General features: G+C 53.7%; 1 protein-coding gene across 1 annotated transcript; it reads left to right on the forward strand.

The window, feature by feature from the left end:
- On the forward strand, window positions 1–21,796 carry SLC17A9 (solute carrier family 17 member 9). Its single transcript, XM_063350270.1, has 13 exons — window positions 1–161; window positions 9,347–9,544; window positions 11,131–11,270; window positions 11,952–12,051; window positions 12,825–12,955; window positions 13,758–13,854; window positions 14,743–14,839; window positions 16,940–17,027; window positions 17,315–17,349; window positions 17,916–18,031; window positions 18,518–18,573; window positions 18,946–18,975; window positions 19,085–21,796. Exons 1-13 carry the CDS (start codon window positions 46–48, stop codon window positions 19,246–19,248), a joined length of 1,368 nt encoding a protein of 455 aa, XP_063206340.1. The 5' UTR covers window positions 1–45; the 3' UTR covers window positions 19,249–21,796.
- The last annotated feature ends 381 nt before the right edge of the window (window positions 21,797–22,177 follow it).

Raw genomic sequence — 22,177 nt, forward strand, 5'->3', positions numbered from 1 at the left:
CGGCCGCCGCGATGTGAGGCGGCGGAGGCGGAAGGCGCTGCCCGCATGGCCGCGGGTGGCGGCGGCAGGAATGTCCCGCTGTGCAGCGCCGAGCACGGCCCCCGCGCCGCCCAGCGCGACGGCATGAGGAGGGATGGCGGCGGGGACCCGTACTGGTCCAGGTAAGGCTGGACCCGCTCCTGGGAAAGCCGCTCCCCTGCTTGCAGCGCTCGCCCGGGGAACCCCCCCGCGTCCCCCGGGACCCTCTGCATCCCCCGGGACCCGCCGCAGCCGCTCCTGATGCCGCTCCCGGAAAAAGACGCCGCTTGGGGATGGAGGGGGTCGGGCAGCCCGGACCCTTCCCGCAGAGGCGGTGTCGGGAGGGGACTCCCGCGGGGACAGTGGCCGCAGATGTTGCCGGTGCCGGACCCCCGGCTCCCCGGCCCCGCTGCTGCCCGCCGGGGGAGCGGGAGGACGGTGCCGGGGACACGGTGCCACCGGCCCGGGCAGCCCCCGCCGGCTCCCTCCGCCGGGCTCCCGCGGAGACGGTGGAGGAAAGGGGGAAGATACGGAGTTACGGTGAAACACGGAGGGGGGGGGGCGGCAAAAAGGCTATTTGGCTTATTTCTGGCCTGTAGTGAGTTATTTAAACAAGCCGTTGAAACCATTATGAGGTGGTTATCGAAGTGTTCCAGCAGGAATGTTTGTACTGGTGATAGAAATGAATTAAGATAACGTCTGGAATAGGGGCTGGGCAGCAGCTAGACAGCGCGAACCGCTCTTCAAGTTAAGTAATTAAGATAGTTAAAAGCACTATTAAGCCGTTAAAAGCGCTATTAAGCCCGAGCTGTCCTCTTTTAACGGTAGGGGCACAAGCAAACACAGGGTGGTCTCGTGTTTGGAGCAGGGGCTACGAGCCAAGGAGCCAGCTGGGCTACCTGTGGCCGCGCTGCTCCACTCTGCCGCCCCGGGAGGTCACCCAGCACCTCGGCCCCGGGATCCGCCGCTTCTCTCCGCCGAGGCGGGGCGAGATGGTGATTCACAAGTGCCATGTGGCAGCGGGAAGTGATGGTCAGAGGCTTTTTCAAACTGGGAGCCCCTGGACTCCACCGTGTTGTCACCGCGCTTTTGAAATTTGGTTCAGTTTAAGGCCACCACGAAGAGGAACTAACGCCTGGCTGCCGCAGCGGTGGCCTGTCCCACCGGCTCCCCTTCACCTTCGGGGACGGTGTCACCCCGTGGCGAGCTCGCCCTGGCAGGAGAGTGGAGGGGAAGCCACGGGGACAGGTGCCAACGGTGCCAACGTGCAGGAACGTGTGGCCAAGGGTAAGAATTGCCCCGTCCAGCAGCAATTAGTCGCTGGCTGAGTTGGGGTTTATCATCAATCGCTTCCTGCAGCGGCAGCAGGCCGATAGCTGACGTTAACTGCCCTCTGAGGAGGCTCCTCCTGTGGTTAGAGACCTGGAAGTCTGATCAAACCCACAATTAGGTCAAGAGTAAGGGGGAAGGTCTCAAAAGCAGATCTTTGGCGGTATGGTTGTTTAACATTTGAAGATTCTCTCCCCAAAAAGCAGTTAGGAAAATTCCTTCTCTCTCTCTCCCCTTTTCTAACTTTTCCCTAAGTCTTCGTGAAAATGGGAGTGGTGAGAGAGGAAGAACCTCGCGCCGAATTTTCACAAAACAAAGTTTCTGCATGTTTTTCCTCTAGAAAAAATTAAATACATTTGGCCACAGCAAACCCTCCAATTTCCCAAATCTCTGAGAAAAATGCAAGCCATCGGTAACAGTTTCTAAAGCGATGATTTATTGATCAAGGCAGATGCATTTTGAAGCGACTCTGACCATCTTAAGTGCTGCTAGTAATTGAAAGAATCCAGTTAATGGGAAGGAGCGGCAGGATAACCAGTCAGGTGGTTATCTATATTGCAGAAATTCCAGAAGCAGCGATCACCTCCCCGTTGTTTGGCGTAGACACACACGCGTGGTCGCAGCCCTTGTTTGGGGAGGGTTTGTGGAGGATTGATGGTCTACAGGTGGTATGTACAGGTATGGTAAACAGGGTGGGAACGGGGCGGGGGGGAGCAGAGAGGGCAGCGATCCACCAGCTCGTGCCGGCAGGTCGGTCCAGTTGTATAAATCAATTTGGCGGACGGTTTTCGAACAGCGTATGCAAATAAATAGCTCTCACCCTTGCCAAGTAATGAGTTACTGCCATGGAGGGTTTTATCAAGTGGGGGAAGTGACACGGGTTGTCCTTTCGTGCTCCAACAAAAGACGTGCCAGGCAGCCTTCCAAGATCCGTCTGCACCGTCAGTGCAAGGAAAGATAAACAGTTATCTCGGCAGGTTTATTTTTCCATCTTTGTTCATGCGGCTTCTTCTTTCGTCCTCCCTTTTTTCAGCTGCCTTTTCCTTCCTCTTCCACTGTTCTTGCCCTATGTTTTATCCTGCCTCTCCGGCTGCCTTTCCCAAACTTTTCTGCAGGTTTCCAGCGGCTCCGTTAGCACACATCTCTTGCTCTTCCAAGAAAAACGCTTCGGGATTTCTGTCTGGGGCTTGAAAAAACCCTCGCGTTTGCGTAGCGCGTCTGGACCTTTAGATAGCGCTTTTTTATGGAGATCTTAACATGCCAAAGCAGGATCCCTCGGGCAGTGGGTGTGCGTTGGCAGCTCTGGTTTGACTGGGGGGAGACCGAAGCGCTGAGAAGAGAAATCTGCGGCTAAAGGTGGCGCACAAAGCCACGGGCAGGTCCAGCAGGAGCCACGGGGATCGCAATTTGGATGGTGCCTCCAGGAGAGAAACACGACACAGAAAATTCAGCGTGTCCTGGGAAGTGGACGACTCCCGAAACCGCTCTGCATCTCCCAGCCCCTGGCTGCACCTGAAGACAAGGGATTATTCCAGCAGTTTCTTTAAGCTCCAGAGGTAAAAGGGGTTGTACCGCCGGCCACAAGCTGCTCTCCGGCCGCCTGACCCCACTCTTTGCCCGCGGCCACGTTGTTTTTCTGAGCTCTGTGCCCTCATCTTTTGTCAACATCACGTTGCAGCTTTAATTGCATTTACTTATTATTTTTTTTTTTTTGGTGGTTGGGTTTTTTCATTGTACGAGTTCTCCTTGTACAAGTTCCTCACCCTGGTTTTAAGCGTGACCTCGCTGAGAACTTTTTTTCACGTGGAGAATGTAGGCAAGACACGCGGTTTCATTCCTGGCTGGTCCACGTCTGCCCTTGGCTCAGCGCGCGAAGCACGCCTGCGCTTTTTTATTATGTCTCCCCACCGCCTCCACCTGGACTTAACAACTATTTCCAGCTCATACGAGCTGCCGAAATCTAATTTCATCTTCGTTTTTGCCGAAAGCAAGAAGCGGAGAGAGGGAATAAGCCCCGCGCCGCGCTTGCTGAACACCACTTTGTTGCCATCTGCGGAAGGAGTTTGTTCACGGGAGGCTGACAGGAAACCAGCAGCTTTCCCAGGAAAAAAAAGCCCTGTGTCCTCCGTGCTGCTCTCGGCGGCTGTTTGCTGGTGGATCGGGAAAAAAAAAAAAAATCAAAAACCCCTCCTCTGAACCCCAAGGCTACTTTTGACAGCGACAGAGGTTTGGTTTGCAGCACGATGAAATCGGCTCGGGGCGGGGGGGCGGGAAGAACCCCGGACCTCTCTCTTGACAGGCGCGTTAGATTCTCAAGGGAAGGAGAAATTGTTGTTGAGAAAAACAAAGAGAGAGAGAGGAGCGAGAGGACTGTCGAAGCGGGTTAAAAATAACCACCTGGGTATTACCTGCTGGCCCAGGAGTGTCGGCAGCACTGCCGGGTTTGCGCCACCGCCGTCAGGTGGTGGATCACTTGGTGGATCACATAATTTGCGGTGGATCACATAATTTTCAGTGGATCACTGTAAATGAAAGCTGTAGGCCGGTGAGCTGGCAAAGAGGTTTTTGAAGGGGGATGCTGCCGTGGGGCTGGGGCTGGGCCCCGGGGAGGAGAATGTCCCCGGCCTGCGGAGCGGGAGGCGTGGGGGGGACCGCAGGCATCGGGGACATTCCCCTGGGAGGTGGCCCAGTGCCACCAGGGTTTGCCCTTGGTTTGGGGCTGGTGGCCCTCCAGCCTGGCTGGGAGCTGGGTGCCACCTCAGGGGCTCGTCCCCAGCCCATCCTGGGGTTCTTGCAGGATGGTGGGTGTCCACAGCGGGCTGGGGGCGCTGGAGGTGGCTCCAGCTGATGTACCCTCTGTGCATCTCCCACAGAGCTGGTTTTAGTCTCCTTATAGAGAGGGAAACTGAGGTAGCGATGCCCGGGGGTGGGCAGTATGCCCCGGCAATGCTGCCTGCGCCTGCCTTGGCCACGGCGCGGCTCCGATGCGGATCGAGAGCTGCCGCTCCTGGTTCTTCTCCCACTTCCAATTCCAGTTATGGAAAACACCCACAAAACCTCGGAGACGGCTTCTGGCCAAGAGCTGTGGCTGGGACACACTGTTGGTAGCCTCGCTGTCTAACACAGCTCTCGTGCCACCTGAAAACGCCTGACGGTCCGGACTCCTGCCTTGCAGGGGGTGCTAAACTGCGATCTAATGGATAGCCCGAACTCCAGCCCGTCCGTTTGAACAGGGACCTGCAGTGTCTGCAAACAGACAGACCTGCAGACGGGGGGGAAAGGAGGGAGGCAAGTCAGGAGAAATAAAGTTGAATAAATATTTGCTCTGTGGTATCTACTGGAGAAATTCCTCTGGCAGGAAAACGCACTGCAAATAAAGATACCCTGTGCTGCTGGCTCTCCTTCCGCCGCGGGACAGCCCGGCGTGGTTTTGCCCCTTTGGGGCTCTCAGGCATCCTTAAAAATCGCTCTTAATCACAGTGCCCCAGGCAGGGGACCCGCTTGGTTGGTGGGAGCTGGGTCCCAGGGGAATGTCTGGATGCTGTGGAGCCAAGCTGTGTGTGGAGGAGGAGAACCGGGGGAGCTGGGGCAGGGCTGCTCGAACGCCCGGCTGGTGCCGTGCAAAAAGCCGCCCAGGAAGAGTCATTAGAGGGCTCGAGCTAATTATAGTCTGTCTGGGTGGTGGTTGGAGGTTTACGAAATAGGAAGTGTTTTCTAGCTGCCCGGCTGGGTGAGGAGGGTCTCGGTGACACGCAGAAGGGGATGCACCTGCAGCGCCTGTTTGCTGTAAGCAGAAAGGCATGACGGGGCCGGAGACCACGGGCTGGGCAGCCAGGAGCCGCCGCCGTCACGCGGCACCCAATTAAGTCCATTAGGTGTCCCCAGACAAGCTCGGGTGATTCACCTGGCGAGGGGTTGGAGGTGGCCGTCCCCTCTGGTGGAGGCTTCTGCACCGTGGAGCCGGGGCTCGGCCGGGACCCACATCGGGCTGTGGGGAGATGCTCGGTCTGGCCGCTGAGACGGGCACGGTGGCACCGGTGACTCTGACTTCCTTCGTTTCGGACGTGCTCTACTCTGACTCGGTTTGGTTATCTCCAGATCAGATTATCTCTGCCTCCCGCAACAGCAAAGCCATTAATTTGTTAACGCTGGTAAAGCCCCGCTTCTCGGATGGCTGGTGTTACCTACAAAAACTATTTGAGTTGTCATTATTCCTTAGTTTTTGAAGGAGGGTTTTATTTTTTCCCCTCTGCGCTAGCCGAGGTTTCTCCTGTAACCTTTGCTGCTGCTGTTGTGCACTGAGCAGAACATTGACTCATCGGCAGCTTCTGTGATAACTATAATTAGGAGAAAATGCATTTACAAAGCTCTTTCCTCTGATGCAAGCACATCATTGTCCTCGCAGAGAAATAATTCTTGCCGGGCTTCCAGGTGGGTGTGGGCAGCTAGTGATTACATTTAACACTCACATTATTTGAATGGCTTTTCCTAGCTGGATATCCTACCTACGGAGCCAGTGGTAGACTGAAGCCGTCCTTATACTCCCCACTTGTTTTCAGTGCAAGTCTCTACAGATGCATTTAAACATATAGGAAAAGAATATAAATGTACAGAATGGAGTAGCAATCAAAGAAAGCATTGAGAGTGTGTCATATACCTGGAGACTTATTTAGTGCTTTTGAAAAAGAATAAAAGTCAAGAGAAAACAACTCAACTGGAGTTTTGTCAAAACATCAGCTGGGGTGGAGGGAGAGCGTCTCTGCCTAGCAATCCCGTCCCGCTGCTGTCCCTGAGCAGCGCTTTGGATGGCGTCTTGCTCTTGCAGGGACCCGTGTGGCGCTTTGAACCCCGCTCTCGGGCAGATGGGACTTGCTGCCTGGCTGACCCGGCACCGCTGGCCTGCCTGCCCCCCCCCCCCACCCCCAAATCCCCTCCTGTCCCCCCAGCACGGGGGCTGGGGGCTCGGATGACGCTGCCAGGGCTTGGAGGAAGGCTGGGAGCTCACAGCATCCCCTCCTGCCCCTCTGCCCTGACGCCGGAGCCCCTCATCGCTTCTTTGGGTCCAATCCACTAGTACCAAACGTGCTCCCCTCGCCCCCGCCTTCCTCGGGCACCGGCACTGCTGCGCGTGGGCTTTGCTTTTCCTGCTTGCAAACACCCACTGGAGGGAGCAGACCTTGGCAATATTATAAAGAGAAGCAGCGTAAAGTCTACTCAAGCTGCACAGGTCTTTTTCTCTCCATCTTGCGCCTTGCACAGCCGTGTAGGGTTTGGGGCCAAGGAAGAACAGTCGATCTAATTATCCCATTAAAATGCTGCTGCGCTCATGAGAATAACTCCGGGAGAGGAGGCAGAGCTCAGCCCCGCTCCGGAGGGTGAGAAAGCTCATAAAGGGCTCCCTTTGCTTCGGGGAGAGAAGCACAATTTAGAAAACTGTCTCGGCAGCTGAATGTAGGAAATGCCTACGCACATCGCAGGCTGCCGCCGTTTTACTTGGGCACCTCCGTTGTTGCAGGTTGAATAGCTCGAATTTATCAGCGCCGCGCGGCTGCAGATACCGGCAGAGGTTACGGCCCCGCGCTGGCAGCAGCCCGTGCCTGCGGTGCAGCAGCACTGGTTCGGCAGGCGCGGGTCGGTCCCTTACACCTGAATGCATCTGATCCTGGATCGCCTTGAGACACCCCTCTGAGGGCTCTCCGTCACATTTTCCATCGCCCGTTACCCCCCCGCCTGCCCTCTCCCTCCGATGGGGGATTTATATACCCCAAACCTCCTGCCCGAATCGTCCCGCTGGGTTGGTCTGATGGGACCCGCGGAAGCCTGGGGCTTCGCTGTGCTTCACCACAGCCAGATGAGGTCGGTGGAGCCGCTGCCCCCGGAGCTGGCGGGGGCAGGCCATTAGAAAACAAATCACCTTTGGTTTTGCAGCAAATTAAGTTATAGTTTCTGCATATCTTCCACGCGGCGTAAGACCAGGAGGAACTCAGAGGGCATTTATCATGCAGTTCAAACGCCTGAGGCAGGTCAACCCTTATTCCTCCAACAAAGAAACGTGAGGTTTTCTAGTTCCTGTGTTATTTCGTACGTGTGCACAGTAACAACGGTTCCAGCCTTCAAAGCACCACCTGAAACACTTCTAGTTCCTGCTGCCGGAGGCTGGCACTGAGCTGCTTATCCGCCTCATCGGGGAAACGGCAATAAATCCACCTCCAGCGGGCACAGCTGCCCGGCGTGGTTCACTTGCCATTGTTCCTTCGCCTCCCTCCGTGATGGGCCATTTGACGCGTTTATAAATGGGTTTGTGCTCTGTGGGATTAACCTGCATTTATCATAATTCCAGGACAGAGAAAGGAATGCTCATTTCAATACAAAAAGTGACCCAGGTTGTTTCCCGCGCCGGAGGTGGGCACGTTTAGTCGGGTGGAAAGCACGGAGGTCAGTGCCCCGGCACAGTGAATTCCCCGGTCAGCTCTGGAGCAGAGAGTCTGTTTGCTCAGTGCTTTGTGCTCTGGGCACAAAAATAAGCAAATACAAATAATACAAGTAGCGGGTGTTCTCACTAAGCTTTTAACTCCGTAATTCATGGGCAAAGGGGGACCCAGGCTGACGTGAGCGGGGAAGGCAGAGGAGTTCGTGTACACCCAGCAGAACGTGGGTTCCTGCTCCAGAAGCACGTTGCTGGCTTGGAGCAGAGAAAATTGCCTTCCTCCTTATTTCCAGCCTGTTTCTTCTGCAGGAGCACTTTTCTTGGGGCGGAGTACTCGTGTACCAAAAAATGCACTCTGTTAACGTATTGTTACTAATATTCTCTTAAACTTCTTAAAAGGCCAGGCTGGATTCTCTTGCTCCTCTCTCTGGGCTGTTCACCCCCATCATGTCTTGTCTCTCACTAAAGAATTCCTCCTATTTAGGAAGGGTAACACACACATTCCCCTTGGGGAAAGGGTAGGAATGCCAAATAACGAATGTTTGCTACACAGACAGGTGTGTCTCATTGCAAATGCTCCCAACCTCATGCACTGACCTTTCCTTTGTTATCCTTATCTTTTAAAGAAGAGTTTCCAAAGCTTTTGTTTGGGGAGAAAAGCAAACAGACCGGGTTTCCCCCCACCTTTCCCACAGTCAGCGCTGCCGGAGCAGCCCCCGTGTCACCTTGCAGCCTACGGACAGACATGATTTTGCTGCTGGGGTCACATAGTGTTTGGGATGAACGTTAGCGTCATTCCTAAAAGTCTCCAGATGCGATACACATCTGTCAGATGCGTGTCAGAGCCACTGTGCCGCAGGGGGATTGCGCTGACCTTTATTTTATCAAGATGAGACTCCTTACGCCTGGCAAGCAAACCAGTCAGACCCGCAAGTCCTTGCTGTGCGTGGATCTACCCTTCCATAGAATCATGGAGGCATGGAGCAGTTTGGGTTGAAAGGGAGCTTAAAGCCCACCCAGTGCCACCCCCTGCCCCGGGCAGGGACACCTCCCACCAGCCCAGGTTGCTCCAAGCCCCGTCCAACCTGGCCTTGAACCCCTCCAGGGATGGGGCAGCCACAGCTTCTCTGGACAACCTGGGCCAGGGGCTCACCCCCCTCAGAGTGAAAAATTTCTCCCTAATCTCTAACCTAAATCTCCCTCTTTCACTTTAAAACCCTTCCCCCTCGTCCCATGGCTCCCCTCCCTGATCCAGAGTCCCCAGCTTTCCTGGAGCCCCTTTAGGCACTGGAAGGGGCTCTAAGGTCTCCCTGGAGCCTTCTCTTCTCCAGGCTGAACCCCCCCAGCTCTCTCAGCCTGTCCCCACAGCAGAGGGGCTCCAGCCCTCCCAGCATCTCCGGAGCCTCCTCTGTTCCCGTTCCAACAGCTCCGTGTCCTTCTTGTGCTGAGGACTCCAGAGCTGGACATAGCACTCCAGGTGGGGTCTCACGAGAGTGGAGCAGAGGGGTAGAATCCGCTCCCCGACCTGCTGGCCCATCTGCCCTTTCCCCATCTCCCTCTCCATCCCTGCAGGCCCGAGTCCCGCGTCTGGACGGTGATGCTGCTGCTGGGGACATGCCTGCTGTACTGCGCCCGTGTCACCGTGCCCGTCTGCGCCGTCGCCCTCAGCACCCACTTCGACTGGGACAAGAAGCAATCCGGCATAGTGCTCAGCAGCTTCTTCTGGGGCTACTGCTTGACACAGATTGTTGGAGGACATATCAGTGATCAGTACTGGAAATCATTCTTGTGTTTTCCTCTGCTTGGGCTTTTTTAATGACCCTTAGCTTCGTTTGGACCTCTGGGTTCAAGTCTCGACAGTGGCTGGGACAGGGATGGGGTGGAAGGGTGAAGGATCTCCATGGGGAGAAGGTCTCTGGGGCACTGCAGGTTGCTCTGGAAGGAGCTGAGGTCTCTCCATCAGCTTCAGTCAGGGTCTGGAGCTCTGATTCAGAGAGGACACGTGTAGTTTTGACGGTCCAATTTGATCTCTGGGTCTTAAAATGAGCGCTGTGCTCACAGGGCAGCGTGCACCGCAGGACCTCGCACGGGCAAAATCCCCGGGTGACACAGGGAGTGTCTACACTGTCTTTACTGGTTCCTGCAGAGCAGCAGCCAGGAGAGATCCACAGTCAATGGATGCTCAGACCAACATAGGTTTGGGGTTTTTTCACCTGGAGACAGTGAAGAGCACTTTTATACCAGCATAATTTTTCTGATGGAGGCTGTTTTTAGCACTGGTTCAGTAACTGGAATAAAAAAAGCAAACCCACAAGCTTACATGTTAAGCTGGTGGAAGAACTAGCGGGTGTAAAGCAGACTTTATTTTAGAAAAGTGATAAACGCTGGTGCTCTGTGCATCGTTCATAGCTGCTGCTCACCGGGAGTGTTATTTGTCCATTAACAAACAGTTTAATCCCAGTGGTGCCGGACAGCCATTTGGAAGGGTTTATGGCTGCAATCACTAGCCACAAGAAGAAAGTATTTCCTTTTTGCAAGGAATACAGCTTTTTTTTTTTTTTTTGCTACGTGATCTGCATAGTCCATCTCCGTTTTCAGCTCAGCACCTCCACTTTTTCCACCCTACATTCTCATGCAGTCTTTTCACAAGCAAGCCCCCATCGCGGTTTCCATCCTGTTTGGGAAAACCAAGCATCTCCGTTTTATCGTATCAATTAAAAGCCACCTGCCCCCGTTTGCTGTGAGGAAAGATGTGAGCATTCACCTGCTCGAGTTCCTTTCCCCAGCCACCCTGTTCTTGGCGAGGAGGGCTTTCCAGTGAATTCTTTTGTGAGGAACACATGCCTGGAAGGAGTGCATTATCCATGCAGCGCGCTGTGCTATTTAATTATGTTCCTTAATAGTTTGCAAGCAAACGCCTGCAAAAAACCCCCAAACGTTAGCAGGCAGAGCTGGTGCAAAAGAGCAGATGGAAGAGAAAACACCGTCAGTGGTTAGGAAAAGCAGAACGGTGACAGCAGCTTGGGCTTCTCCTCCATCCGAGACCGGGGTGCACCAGTGCGGTGGTGTCTCGGGGCTGGAGTCTGCTGGAGTTGGTGGCCAGTGTCCTGGTGAGGGCAACGCCGGTGACCGGCCACTGGCCGCCTGCTCCAGGGGAGGTGGTAATGGAGGAGCTCAGAGCTGCTGATCCTACCAGCCCCCCGAGGGATAAAGACATTTGTAAGAGGAGAAGAACAGGTTTGACTCAAAGGTTGCTCTTAAAAACAGGCTAAACTGGGAAGCACACGAGGCTGGTCTGGGGGGCTTTGCCCTTTTGCCCCCAGCTCGTGGCTGATAACGTGTTTTCTGTCTTCCAGAATAGGAGGGGAGAAAGTCCTTCTCCTCTCGGCATCAGCCTGGGGGTTCCTCACGGTCATCACCCCGCTGCTCACTCACGTCACGTCTGCCCATCTGGTTTTTATGACCTCCTCCAGGTTCCTCATGGGGCTGCTGCAAGGTGAGAGCCCTGAGCGCGCCCGGCCGTCTGTCTGTCTGTCCGTCTGCCCAGGGCATCCGCGCAGGGGGGCTCATGGGTGGTAAACTCGGATGCAAACCATGAGGTTTGCAGTGCTCGAACCCCTCTCCTGCGTGTTCGAGCAATCCTCTGCCTCAAAACTGCCTCCGCATCCAGAACTTCTGTGGGGAAAAAAAAAATAAATTACATTTCTAAAGTAATTCGCCGGCAAATCATCCCCCTGTAGGGATGTCTCTGCCAGACATGGGCTGCTGGCTTCTGACATCACCAGCGCTCCTGTTTGAATTTCTGCATTTTAAAACTCCTTCAAAGCACTTGGGGAAAACTGGTCCTCGCCAAAACTTTTGGATAACTTTTGGATGATTTTCCTTCCCTCTTGCTGAGCCGCGGCACCGGGGGGCCGTTGGGGTAAGTGCGTTGGCACGGATGGATTTACAGTGGCAGCAGTGAGGATGAAACAGGGGATTGCGGAGAAGGCACAAACAAACCTTTCATGGTGACGGATTCACTTATTTCATTTTATATCCCTGTTTTGATTTCGCCAAAGGCCTTGTTGCTTTGTCTCGGTGCTTAGCTCCTGATGGATCTTTTAAATTTGCTTTTGATTTGCTCCCGAGGGCACAGGAGCCTGACTGCTCCCTGCCTTGCTCCTGTTGCTCGCAGGGGTGTATTTCCCGTCCCTGGCCAGCCTCCTGTCCCAGAAGGTCCGGGAGAGCGAGCGAGCCTTCACCTACAGCACAGTGGGGACTGGCTCCCAGTTTGGGTAAGTTCAAAAGGCTTCGAGCAGCGAGTGACAGTCTCCAGACATCGTACGTGATGAAATGCCATGAAATAGTTGGAGGCAAAACTCGCAGCCCAAAGTACGTGTGGATTCCTGGGTCCTTGAGGATACCCGCTGCAGCTGAGGAAGCCTCGGGCGCTTGCTGTCGTGTGTGTCAAGGATTTACGTATTTTTTTTCTCTCTCTTTTCAAGCCGGACTTTGAAGAGTGTTTGCAACATTTAATTACTGTGAGAAACAGCCTGATTCAGTAGGAAGAGCAAGAGTCAGCCCGAGACTGGTCACCTGTCCTCTCTGACAGATGGGGATAATATCACTTCCCCATCTCTGCTGATCTCCATGAGAATTGCCTTTCTAAATGAAAGGGCTGCTTAAAAGCCAAATAGAAATATTACGGCGTTTAATCACTTAGTTTTCCAGTGCACTCATTTCTTTGGCTGATTTATGTGTTTTCTGAGATACTTTCTGCACACCAGCGGCCTCATTTTCTTTCCCGGACGAGTGTGTTTCGGCGCGGGGCAGGCGAGCGTGAGGTCCCGTAGCGGCTTCTCCTCCCCAGCTGAGGATCCCGAGATGCCGAGTGGGGAACGGGGCAGGTTGCGGAGCCGTGGGGTGACTGGGCAGCGCCTGCACGCCCTGCGACTGACGGCTCATTGAAGTGCATTTAGTGACCTGGAGCGCCCACCCCAGGAAGCATCTCCCATCGATGCCGGTGGTCCGGGCGCTGTTAGCCAGATCAGCTTGGTTTCCCTTGCAGGACGCTGGTGATCGGCGGTGCAGGATCTCTCCTCCTGGACTGGTACGGCTGGGAGAGCGTCTTCTACTTCTCCGGTTTGCTCACTTTGCTCTGGGTTTACTGCACCTGCAAGTACCTCCTGGGCGAGAAGGGTGAGTGCAGCCGCCCGCATCCCTGAGGGTGCGGGACGCCGGTGGTACCTCCCGGCTATTTTCTGCAAATCCCCCTAGTTCCTAAGATCATGCCTGATTTTACACGAAGACGTTTTGTTCAGATGTCTTCTATAATGTACCCCGTGCCTCACCCAAGATGCTAAACCCATAAAACAAGGTTTTGAGCTCTTGCGTTGCTGATTGGAAGTCCCACGCTGGATCATATTCCTGTTGAGAGCCTGATCTGACTCCTCAGTTCTCTTAAGCACCAGTGAAAACACCAAACAGAGCATGATCTTCAAAGTGGATTAAGCTAAAGCAGGGCAAGATACTTATTTCAAACTAAGAGCATCTACACATAGAGCTTTTAAAAACCAGTTAATCCAGAATATCTCTTCCCAAATAACTGTCTGGGAGTAATTCCACGCGTGGGCAAACCATTACACCTGGCTACAGCGTTATTAGCGAGCGCGTGGTATGTAGGGGCCCAGCTCATCAGGCGCCTGCCTGGTGCTGCACAAAATCCAAACCTGGTCCTTGCCCAAAGAGATTTCTCTTTAATTTTAACCAGAGATACAACAAATGGGTGAAGGTGGCTGGATGGGCAAGTGTTGTGGATGCAGCGGAAAAATTTTGGTCAACATAAGAAGGTGTTTTCACGAGCATCCAATGCGGGTATTGCCATAAAAGAGAGTCAGAAAGATATTAAAGGTAGTCGTACAGCGGTCTCCCAGAGCTCCCTCCAGCTGCACTGAAAGTTACTCATCAGAGCTTTCCTTTGTATGTTTTTTTTTCCCTGCAGAACTCACCATCCCCGTAGACTATTTAGTGAGAGGCCTCTCCATATCCAAGCAGACCAAAGTGCCCTGGAAGCAGCTGTTCAAGAAGGCGCCGATATGGTAGGCAGCTGCGGCGGCGCCGAGTGCCGGCAGGGCTGGGGAGCAAACTCCTTCCCAGGGCTCCTCCTCCTCTCTCTGCTTATTCCTTCTGCCTGTGTGTATTTTGTCTGCTTCTCTATATATTTGGGAGATATGACCAGGTTTTGTAATCCCATCTGTATAAATAAAGAACTCAAAAGGTAAGCTTGACAAAAGGCGGTTTGTGCTCTGTCCAGAGGAATGTCAGATTTCAGTATTACTGGCAAATTTTCCTCCTTCGCAGGCTGTTCCCTGTGTGTGTTGTGTGCTTCTCCGGAGAGATATTCTCTACCGGTCCTGTTAGAAATGGTGCTTGTGATGGGCTCCTAAGAAGTGCTGCTCAGGGGCACCGGGTGGCACAGGCTGTGTCCTCATTGCTGGCAAAACCCCTTTTTAATAGCCATTTTTGCTTTGGGATGCTGCATTTGGTACTGAAGCTCATCCAAGCGTGTTCCCAAGCGCTGTTCACAGCCGGGGAGGAGGGCGATGGGGCTGCAGGGCAGCAAGCCCATTCCTGCCTTGAATAACCACGGACCATCTGCTGATAACAAATCCCTGGAACGCCCCGGAGAACACCTCCTGGAGCAGGGCAGCTCCTGCGGCGCTGGAGGGGACTGGTGGGAAACGCGCTCGCCCAGTTGCCGCTGCAATGAGCCTCGCCTGGCCCCGGGGGGGTGGCGGTGGGGAAGGAGCGAGCGGTGCAAGCCAAAAGGAGTATCTGTCTATGGAAAAATCTCAAGAAGCAATTGCAGCGCTGTGAGGGGTTTATTTATAGACCAGGAACTGAACTATTGGGTTGCTCGAGTGCCTGTTTCCCACGCAGGGTGACCTGTCGCTCCTGATTATTTCCTCCCCGCTGTGTGTTTTCAGGGCTGTCATCATCGCTCAGCTTTCTACGGCCAGCACGTTTTTCACTCTCCTTTCCTGGCTGCCGACTTTCTTTAAGGAAACTTTCCCCGACTCAAAGGTGAGTTGGCTCCGGGACGCAGGCGCTGCCGGTTCTCCCCGCGGATGAGGCGGTGCCGGGTGCCGGCCGAAACGGGTTGCCTGGGGAGGAGGATGATGGCAGAGGGAGTCGGTGGGAGCAGGCTGGGAGGTGGGAGGGGGTGGGAAGTTTCCTGCGGGGTCAGGAGCCGTTCCCCCCTTGCACACGCGTTTGGAGGTGCCAGCGAGCATCCTCCCTCCAGGGAGGCAGAGCCCGGCCTCTGGTTGCTCATTTAGGGATGCTGAAGTGAGGCAGAGCCGGGGCACCTTCCAGGCAGGGAAGAGAGGGTTATATTTGGTTTTTAGACAGCTTTTCTTCCCAGGGAAGGACGGTTTTTGAACGGCACAGAGCTCACGACATTACGCTGTTGCAAATGATCCCCAACACATTCACTCCTGTGTTTTCTCGGGGGGTTTTAACTGTGCTGACATTGTATAGCTCAGACCTGCCTGCAAAAATGATAGTTACCGTTAACGAGTACTTCAAAAGTACTATAAAGGCTTCTCTCTCCTCAGCACAAATGTTGTTCCCATTTTTCAGAAACCCAGGCAATGCTCATCTGGGCTAAGAGCTGGTATTTTGATCTTGCTCTCAGAAACTCAGTCAGTCTTTGCCACAATGGCTCTGTTAGGTTTTTATAATTTCCAGAGCTGCTTACAAATGCCTTTTCATGTTACATGGGTAAGGCGCTTTATGGCATACTTGATATTTATATTTAAATCATGTATTAAACCGGCAAACATATTGTCGCGGCGAGATCTGTGCACCTCGCGTAATGTGCTTGTGCAGCAGTAATTTACCATCTGTTAAGCATTATAGGATGGTGCCCTTATGTAAGAGGCTCTATATAGTGTTCCTGCAGCTGATAATCGCTTCATACATGCTGATAAAACGGGGCTTGAGGATGCTTGATTTTAAAGGATGGATGCTAATCCCTAATGCGGGAAACCTATGTCACCTACTGGCCAAAGTCCCTTTCTGCAGTGAGCTGCCATCACCGCTGCCTCCAGCCCACCTGGATGGAGGCGATGGAAGGGTCTGGCTCCTGCTGCTCGGGGCGATGGGCCGTAGGGATGCAACAAGGGTGGCTTCGGTGTGTGGGGACTGACTTGCTGAGCAACCCCAGCTGGTGTTAACAGACACCAGAGGTGTTCCCCCTCAAGCCCTATGGGGTAACGTGTTCAAAAATGACCAAGACCCGAAGTTTCAAAGGCACTGAAAGATGCGGGTGGACCCTGGTACGATTTCCAGGAGCAGCTGAAACAGGATTATTCAAAACCAAGATTATTCAGCCCTCCTGCGCGTCCTGAAGCCAAGCGAGGGAGGGAGGGATGCCTCCACGGGGCGATGGGCTCTGAGCGAAGGGGGGGATGCGGGGGACGGTGGATGGATGGAGAGGTTCAACCAGCTGAGATGAAACCCAGCCCAACCCGCGCCGATTTCAGCTCCTCCTGGGATCCGGGCACCAAAACGCCTCTGAGCAGCTCTAATCCAGATGACCGGTAATCATCTGTGATTACAACTGCAGCAAGCTCCCTTAATTGAAAATAGACCAAAGTATGTTGCTACCCGTAATGTTACCTAATCCTGGCATTAGAAAATCCAGCTCCGTCGCCTCAGCTTCCCCGTAACGCTGCTAATGAGGTTGAAGCTGATGTTGGAAATTTTGCCGACGGCTTTACTGATGACCCAGGGGGCAGAGGAGAATCTGCAGCTGGCTTCCCGGCGCTCTGTGGCTCCCTGCCACATCACCTTGCTGAACAGTAAACTTTGCCACGTCTAATCCCTTCTTCCCGGAGCAGACGGAGCTTTCTGCCTCTCCCTCGGAGGCAGGGCCGCCGGGGCGGAAGGGAAGGCAACAAACAGACAAAGGCTACAGCCCCGTGGTGTGCCTGCCAGCCTTGCAGCGCTGCTGGGTGTAGCCGAGAGCTCGCTGTGCGAAGCGGGTAGAGATCCCACAAAAGGTCCTCGTCACCTCATTTTTTTTTTGCTTTCTACAAGTATCACAGACTATCAAATAAAATATTTGCCAGCAAACCCAGCTCTGACAGCAAACCTCTCTTGATTTTTGCTCCCTTTCAGGGCTGGGTGTTTAACGTAGTCCCCTGGCTGGTTGCGATTCCGACAAGCTTGTTCAGCGGATTTCTCTCTGATCATTTAATCAACCAGGGTAAGAGCTTTTTTGGCTTTTCCTCAGCTCTTTATTTTATGTGACGCGTGAAGAGGACCTGGATGGGGGGAGGTGGGCTCGTTGGTGGGGAGAAGAAGACCCAGCAAACAGGCAATGTGAGGTTCTGATACGAAAGTGGGATAAACACTCCAGGGTCCAAATCCCATCCATGTGTTTGGGGCTCCCTTTGATCTCAGCCACAATATCCCCCTGGAGATGAAATCCGGGTGTCTGAACAAGGAGACCGGGTGAGCCGTGCTGAACTGCAACTCTCCTTTCTCTTCCAGGGTACAAAACCATCACCATTCGTAAGTTCATGCAGGTAAGAGAGCCGAAGCCGCGGGAGCAACGCTTGAGCTGCCCACCAGGCTCTGCTCGCACGGCGGGTTACAGCCGGAGTGGGGCTGGGGGGTGGTTACGGGTGGATGGAGGAAAGGGGCTGTAGCTTTGGGGTAGACTGATGGCCGGTGCGTGTGGGAAATGAAATCCAGAGGATAACCCTGACCGAGGAACAGAGCGTGGACCAACGGTGACGTTGAGCACAGAGATTTGTGAGTGCTCCAAAGAGGTTTTCTTGCACAGGCAAAGGCCAACCGTAACGCTGTCATTCCAAATGACCCCTTAGATACTGAGGAAATAGCAATACAAGGACGAACAGAAACAGAAATGCTGGGTGAGAGCACAGCACTCTCTGCTCCGCAGCGTCACATCCCTCGGGACAGGCCTCTGGCACAGAAAGGCAGGACACCGGGGCAAAAAAGTGTCTTGAGAAGCACCTGGTGCATATGGACTCTTGCCATCATAAAGGGAACAGTTTGTCCGTGAAAAGGAGTTGCTTTCTTCCTTTCAGAAAATGTGCTGTGCTATTTAATTTTCCCTTTCTTCCAGGTCATTGGCTCCGGCGTCTCAAGTATTTTTGCTTTGTGCCTGGGCCAGACGTCCAGTTTTTGCAAAGCGATCGTGTTTGCCTCCGCCTCTGTTGGGCTTCAGACCTTTAACCACAGGTAACGAGCGTGGTAACGACGGCAGCTGTGGCCCGTAGCTCTTATCCCGTGCTCGGCATTCCAGGGTCTCGGAGGAGGCTGCCTCCCTCCTGACGGTCAGAGCGAGAACTGGCGCTTGTCGGAGCATCCTCTGCTGGTCCCTGCCAGGCCGGCGGAGTTCAGCGCCTGCTGGGCTGGAAATGATGCAGCATTCCATCCCCCATCCCCGTGTAGCCTGGGGAAGGGCTGGGACCAGCAGCTATTAGGGAGATGGAGCAGGAGGGGAATTGCGTCTTGACCCCTCTGAACACTTTGAGTTGAATCCTTTTCCTCCTGGTACTCTCCTGTGCTGCTTCACTCTCAGCCTCTTTCCTCCTCTCTCCTGATGGTGCCATTTATTGTCTAGGACCTCTTCCTTCTGCTTGGCAAGCTAAACTCCGTGTAAATGATGAAAAAGCGACTGTGCTCCATTAAAACTGCCATTTCCCCCCTCTCTGTTTCTCCTAGTGGCATTTCAGTAAACGTACAGGACCTGGCCCCCTCGTGTGCTGGCTTGCTGTTCGGTAAGGACTCCGGTGGGGGTTCGGCTGTGCGGGAGAGGCGGTGTGTACGGGAGGGGACACGGTCGTCACCATCACGGTTTGAGCAGGAGTTGCTCTGTGCAACGTCTGCTCCGTATGCGCGGCCTCGGCTTCCTTCTGCGGTACTCCTGCCATTGCCGGGGGCGGGCAACCGCACCAACTTGCGGTGTTTTTTTGCCAAATTTGCCAAATGCTTGCCTGCACCGAGGGGAGGGGATGGGGACGGGGCTCGGTTGTCCCAGCCATCAGCAGGACATTTAGCTGTGCATGCCGACCGGGCAGCGGGTGGGAGCCTGGATGAAGCCGCTCGTGTCTGTGGGTTTCTAATATACAATTCCTTTCATTTCTTGACAGGCGTTGGGAATACAGGCGGAGCCCTCCTAGGTAAAGTGTCTTCCTGCGGCTCATCCTTTCCCGGGGAGTCCTCTCCTCGGAGCCGGGCAGGATCTGGCCCCACAGCCTTTGCATTTCTTTCTCTTCTCTCCTGTCCCAGGTGTCATTTGCGTGTACTTGGCTGGCTACCTGATTGAGACAACTGGCTCCTGGATTTCTGTTTTCAACCTGGTGGCTGCTGTTAACAGCATTGGCCTCTGTGCCTTCCTCGTGTTCGGAGAGGCCCAGAGGGTGGACACAGACTCTGCGTATATGGACCTCTAGAGATGAGTCCAGCAAGCAGCCGAGGAACAGGAGAGTGTCACGTCTGTGTGTCATTGTCGCACAAGTGCCAAAGAACTTTTTTTTTTTTTTTAAGGTGTTTACCAGGAAAAAGTATACTGAGACCGAGTACATCATGGGTCTGGAGGAGACCCATGGGAGAAAAGAAATTTAGAGTTCATTTTTTGCTCAGGGCATAGCTGATGGCCTGCAGAGCCGTTCAGCTCGACGTCTCCAGTGAAGATACGGCCTGTGTGACCAGTTTGCCCCAGTCCGTGTCTAATGGACAAATATCCATGTGGCCAAAGCAGCTCACCTGGCTTGTCTCCAAGGGGAGCCGGGGTTTGCGTGCTCTGCCCCGCAGAGGGGAGCTGCTTTGCCGTGCCGGGAGCGGGTGCCTCCATGGTCTGTGGCCGCAGGGAGGGTGGCCGGCTCTCAGGCAACACGTGTCCTCTGAGCTACATGGAAGGAATAACCCAAACAAACATACCTCTGACCTTAACCCTCCCTCACGTGCCTTCATCCTGCAGTCTGCTCCACAGGTACAAGCCAGGTGTACAAGAGAAAGGGTGGTGAGATGAATTCAAGGCTTCCCTTCAGGGCAAGTCTTCTGGCTGGATGTCTGCCGCGGACGCAGGGCCATGAGGCTGCATCAATACTGCCTTCACAGCGCCGGAGCTGAGCCGGGGGGCTGCAGAGCGGAACGCTCAAACCAGCAGAGCCCATCTTTGCTCAAGGGCAGAGCTCAAGGGGTCCCTCCTCTGCCGGGTCGCTTTACTCCAGCCCTGAGCCGAGGCTGACCACCTCCATCGCGAGAGCAGAGCGCTGCAGTCGCCCGGGGCCAGGCTCGGCTGGGCTGACCTCGCCGCGTAGGTGCCGCCGAGGAACCCCCCGGAGCTGCTTTGCCGCGTGCTGGGAATGCGTGGGAAGAGCAGGTCCCGCTCTGCGCTACGGATCTAAACTCCCGAACGCTTTCTGCTCGATTAGACGCGTCCTCCGCGTGCTCCCAAAGGGACACTGGAGACTTCCCAAAGAGCCTGCAATGGGCAGGTTTGGTTTCTACGTTAAGCGTAAAGCAAATTTCTGCGCTGGGGATCCATAGTACTGGATGTGGATCCCGGCGGTTCCCTGTGTCAGAGGGAAGTACTCGGCTGCACGTGCCTCTGAGCCTGAATGTCTTAAATTATTTATAAATATTTTTAAATTTACGTACCAAATCCTATATTTTATGTATTTGAGGCCTGATTCTGCATGCCTATTTTGAGTGGTACTCCCACCAAACCCCACAGTATTTCTAGAAGGGAAGGATTTACCAGCCTACAGTTTCTGGTTTTGTAGGATCTATTTTAAATGCGACATTTCGTATTAAAGCAATTCATTGCTTTTCCTCCCACCCCTTGCTTGCAGCCTGAAAGGATCTTTTTGATGTCTCTGGTGCTTACCAGAAAACTTCAGCTGAAGCTTGGGACCAGATTTCCCAAGGCGCCTCGCCGTGCAGGAAAGCTATAGGTTCAGATTAATTGTTCTTAAAAAAAATAATAATGATTATCCCCTGCTTCTCCTTTTGTTTTGGCCAAATTTCTTCTTGGAAGATAAGTCGGAGCTGTGTTAAGTTTCTGGATTGCTGGGTTTATAGTGAAGATATTGACAGCCTTTTAATTGCAGAGACACTAATGGGTGCCACTGAGCTAAGCTGGGCTACTCATTGGGGCGTTAGGGGATACAGATGCAACTGCCTGATGGCTTCACAAGAAAATATAGGATTGCTGTGGCTTGACTGGGGGCCAGAGAGATAAAATATTTTTTTTTTCCTCCTTCTGTGCTTTTTTCCCCTAAAAGGCTGGTTGCTTCCATAGGTACAAGTCTGTACCTGGGGTGCGGAGCCAGGACACACGGACGCTGCTGGGAAGCCTCTTAAAATCAGCGGGTAAAGGGGGGAGGGCACAGAGCAAACGCCACCCAGGCTTGCCAAAGAGGCCCGAGGCTCTGCAGGCTTCTCTGCCAGCCTCGTCCCTCCTCCAGTGCGAGCAGATGATTTGCAGGGATTTTTCTATAACCACATAGGAAAAAGAAAAAAAGGGTGGGTTTTGGTTTTTTTTTTTCTTTTTGCATCTTCCCATGCCATTCGGCGTTGCAGGTCAGGAGCGCGAGGAGGGAATTCTGGTTCTCTTTGCTGGTTGCACCATTTCTCGTGGAAGAGTTGGTGAGTTTAAATCAGTCACATTCGAACCAGGCAGCTTGGCCACCCCTTGGCTCCGCAAGCTGGGAAGTCTGGAACTAAGATCTTCAAAGGGAAGTCAGCGCTGCTGGCGGTGCCTTCCCTGTAAATCCAGCTAACGCTTTGGTGGGCGGTCCGGATTGTCTGGCTCTGTAAACGGGCTCATAAGTTAAATATTTGAAGTACATTTGAGACTTAGATTTCGTTATGTTCGTACCTCTGCGGCGAAGTATTGAAACCATTTCACGTAGCTGTACTATTATTTGTTTAAGCAACCTTGCCAAAGCTTGCTGTCTGAGAGTTTTTGTTATGGAAGGACCTAAAACAATAAAGGCAGCGAATCATTTGCACACTGTCCAGTTTTCCTTTGAATGCTGAGGTGCCAATTTGTGTGCTCAGGACGGGACAGACAGAAGTCAAATATATTTAGTGGGATTAACTCCTTAGGGCTGGTGCGAGCGGAGGGGGAGGCTGTACTGGAGAACATCGGGGCTGGCACATTTTCACTCGTACGTCAGACCTCGGCGTACATCCAGCTACATCTTCTTCCCACTTATTTTGGAAAAATGACTGAAAAGCTGTCTTCAGCGGAGCTGTGGTCGGTACAGCATCGGGGGACGTGGTCTAATGTCACTTATTAGAGTAATAACACAAAAGCAAGTCTTCCGTTGGGTGGGATACACCCCCGCAGCCAGATCGTCTTCCCCTTGGAGA

Source organism: Chroicocephalus ridibundus, chromosome 12, assembly GCF_963924245.1.
Source record: "Chroicocephalus ridibundus chromosome 12, bChrRid1.1, whole genome shotgun sequence".
In the NCBI taxonomy this organism is placed as follows: Eukaryota; Metazoa; Chordata; class Aves; order Charadriiformes; family Laridae; genus Chroicocephalus; species Chroicocephalus ridibundus.

Bases quoted from the DNA above. Each gene is read 5' to 3' on its own strand.
- SLC17A9 (XM_063350270.1), top strand. From the start codon at position 46: ATGGCCGCGGGTGGCGGCGGCAGGAATGTCCCGCTGTGCAGCGCCGAG. The intron at 11,271-11,951 runs GTGAGAGCCCTG...TGTTGCTCGCAG, and splicing joins CCTCATGGGGCTGCTGCAAG to GGGTGTATTTCCCGTCCCTG. The intron at 17,350-17,915 runs GTAAGAGAGCCG...CCTTTCTTCCAG, and splicing joins CCATTCGTAAGTTCATGCAG to GTCATTGGCTCCGGCGTCTC.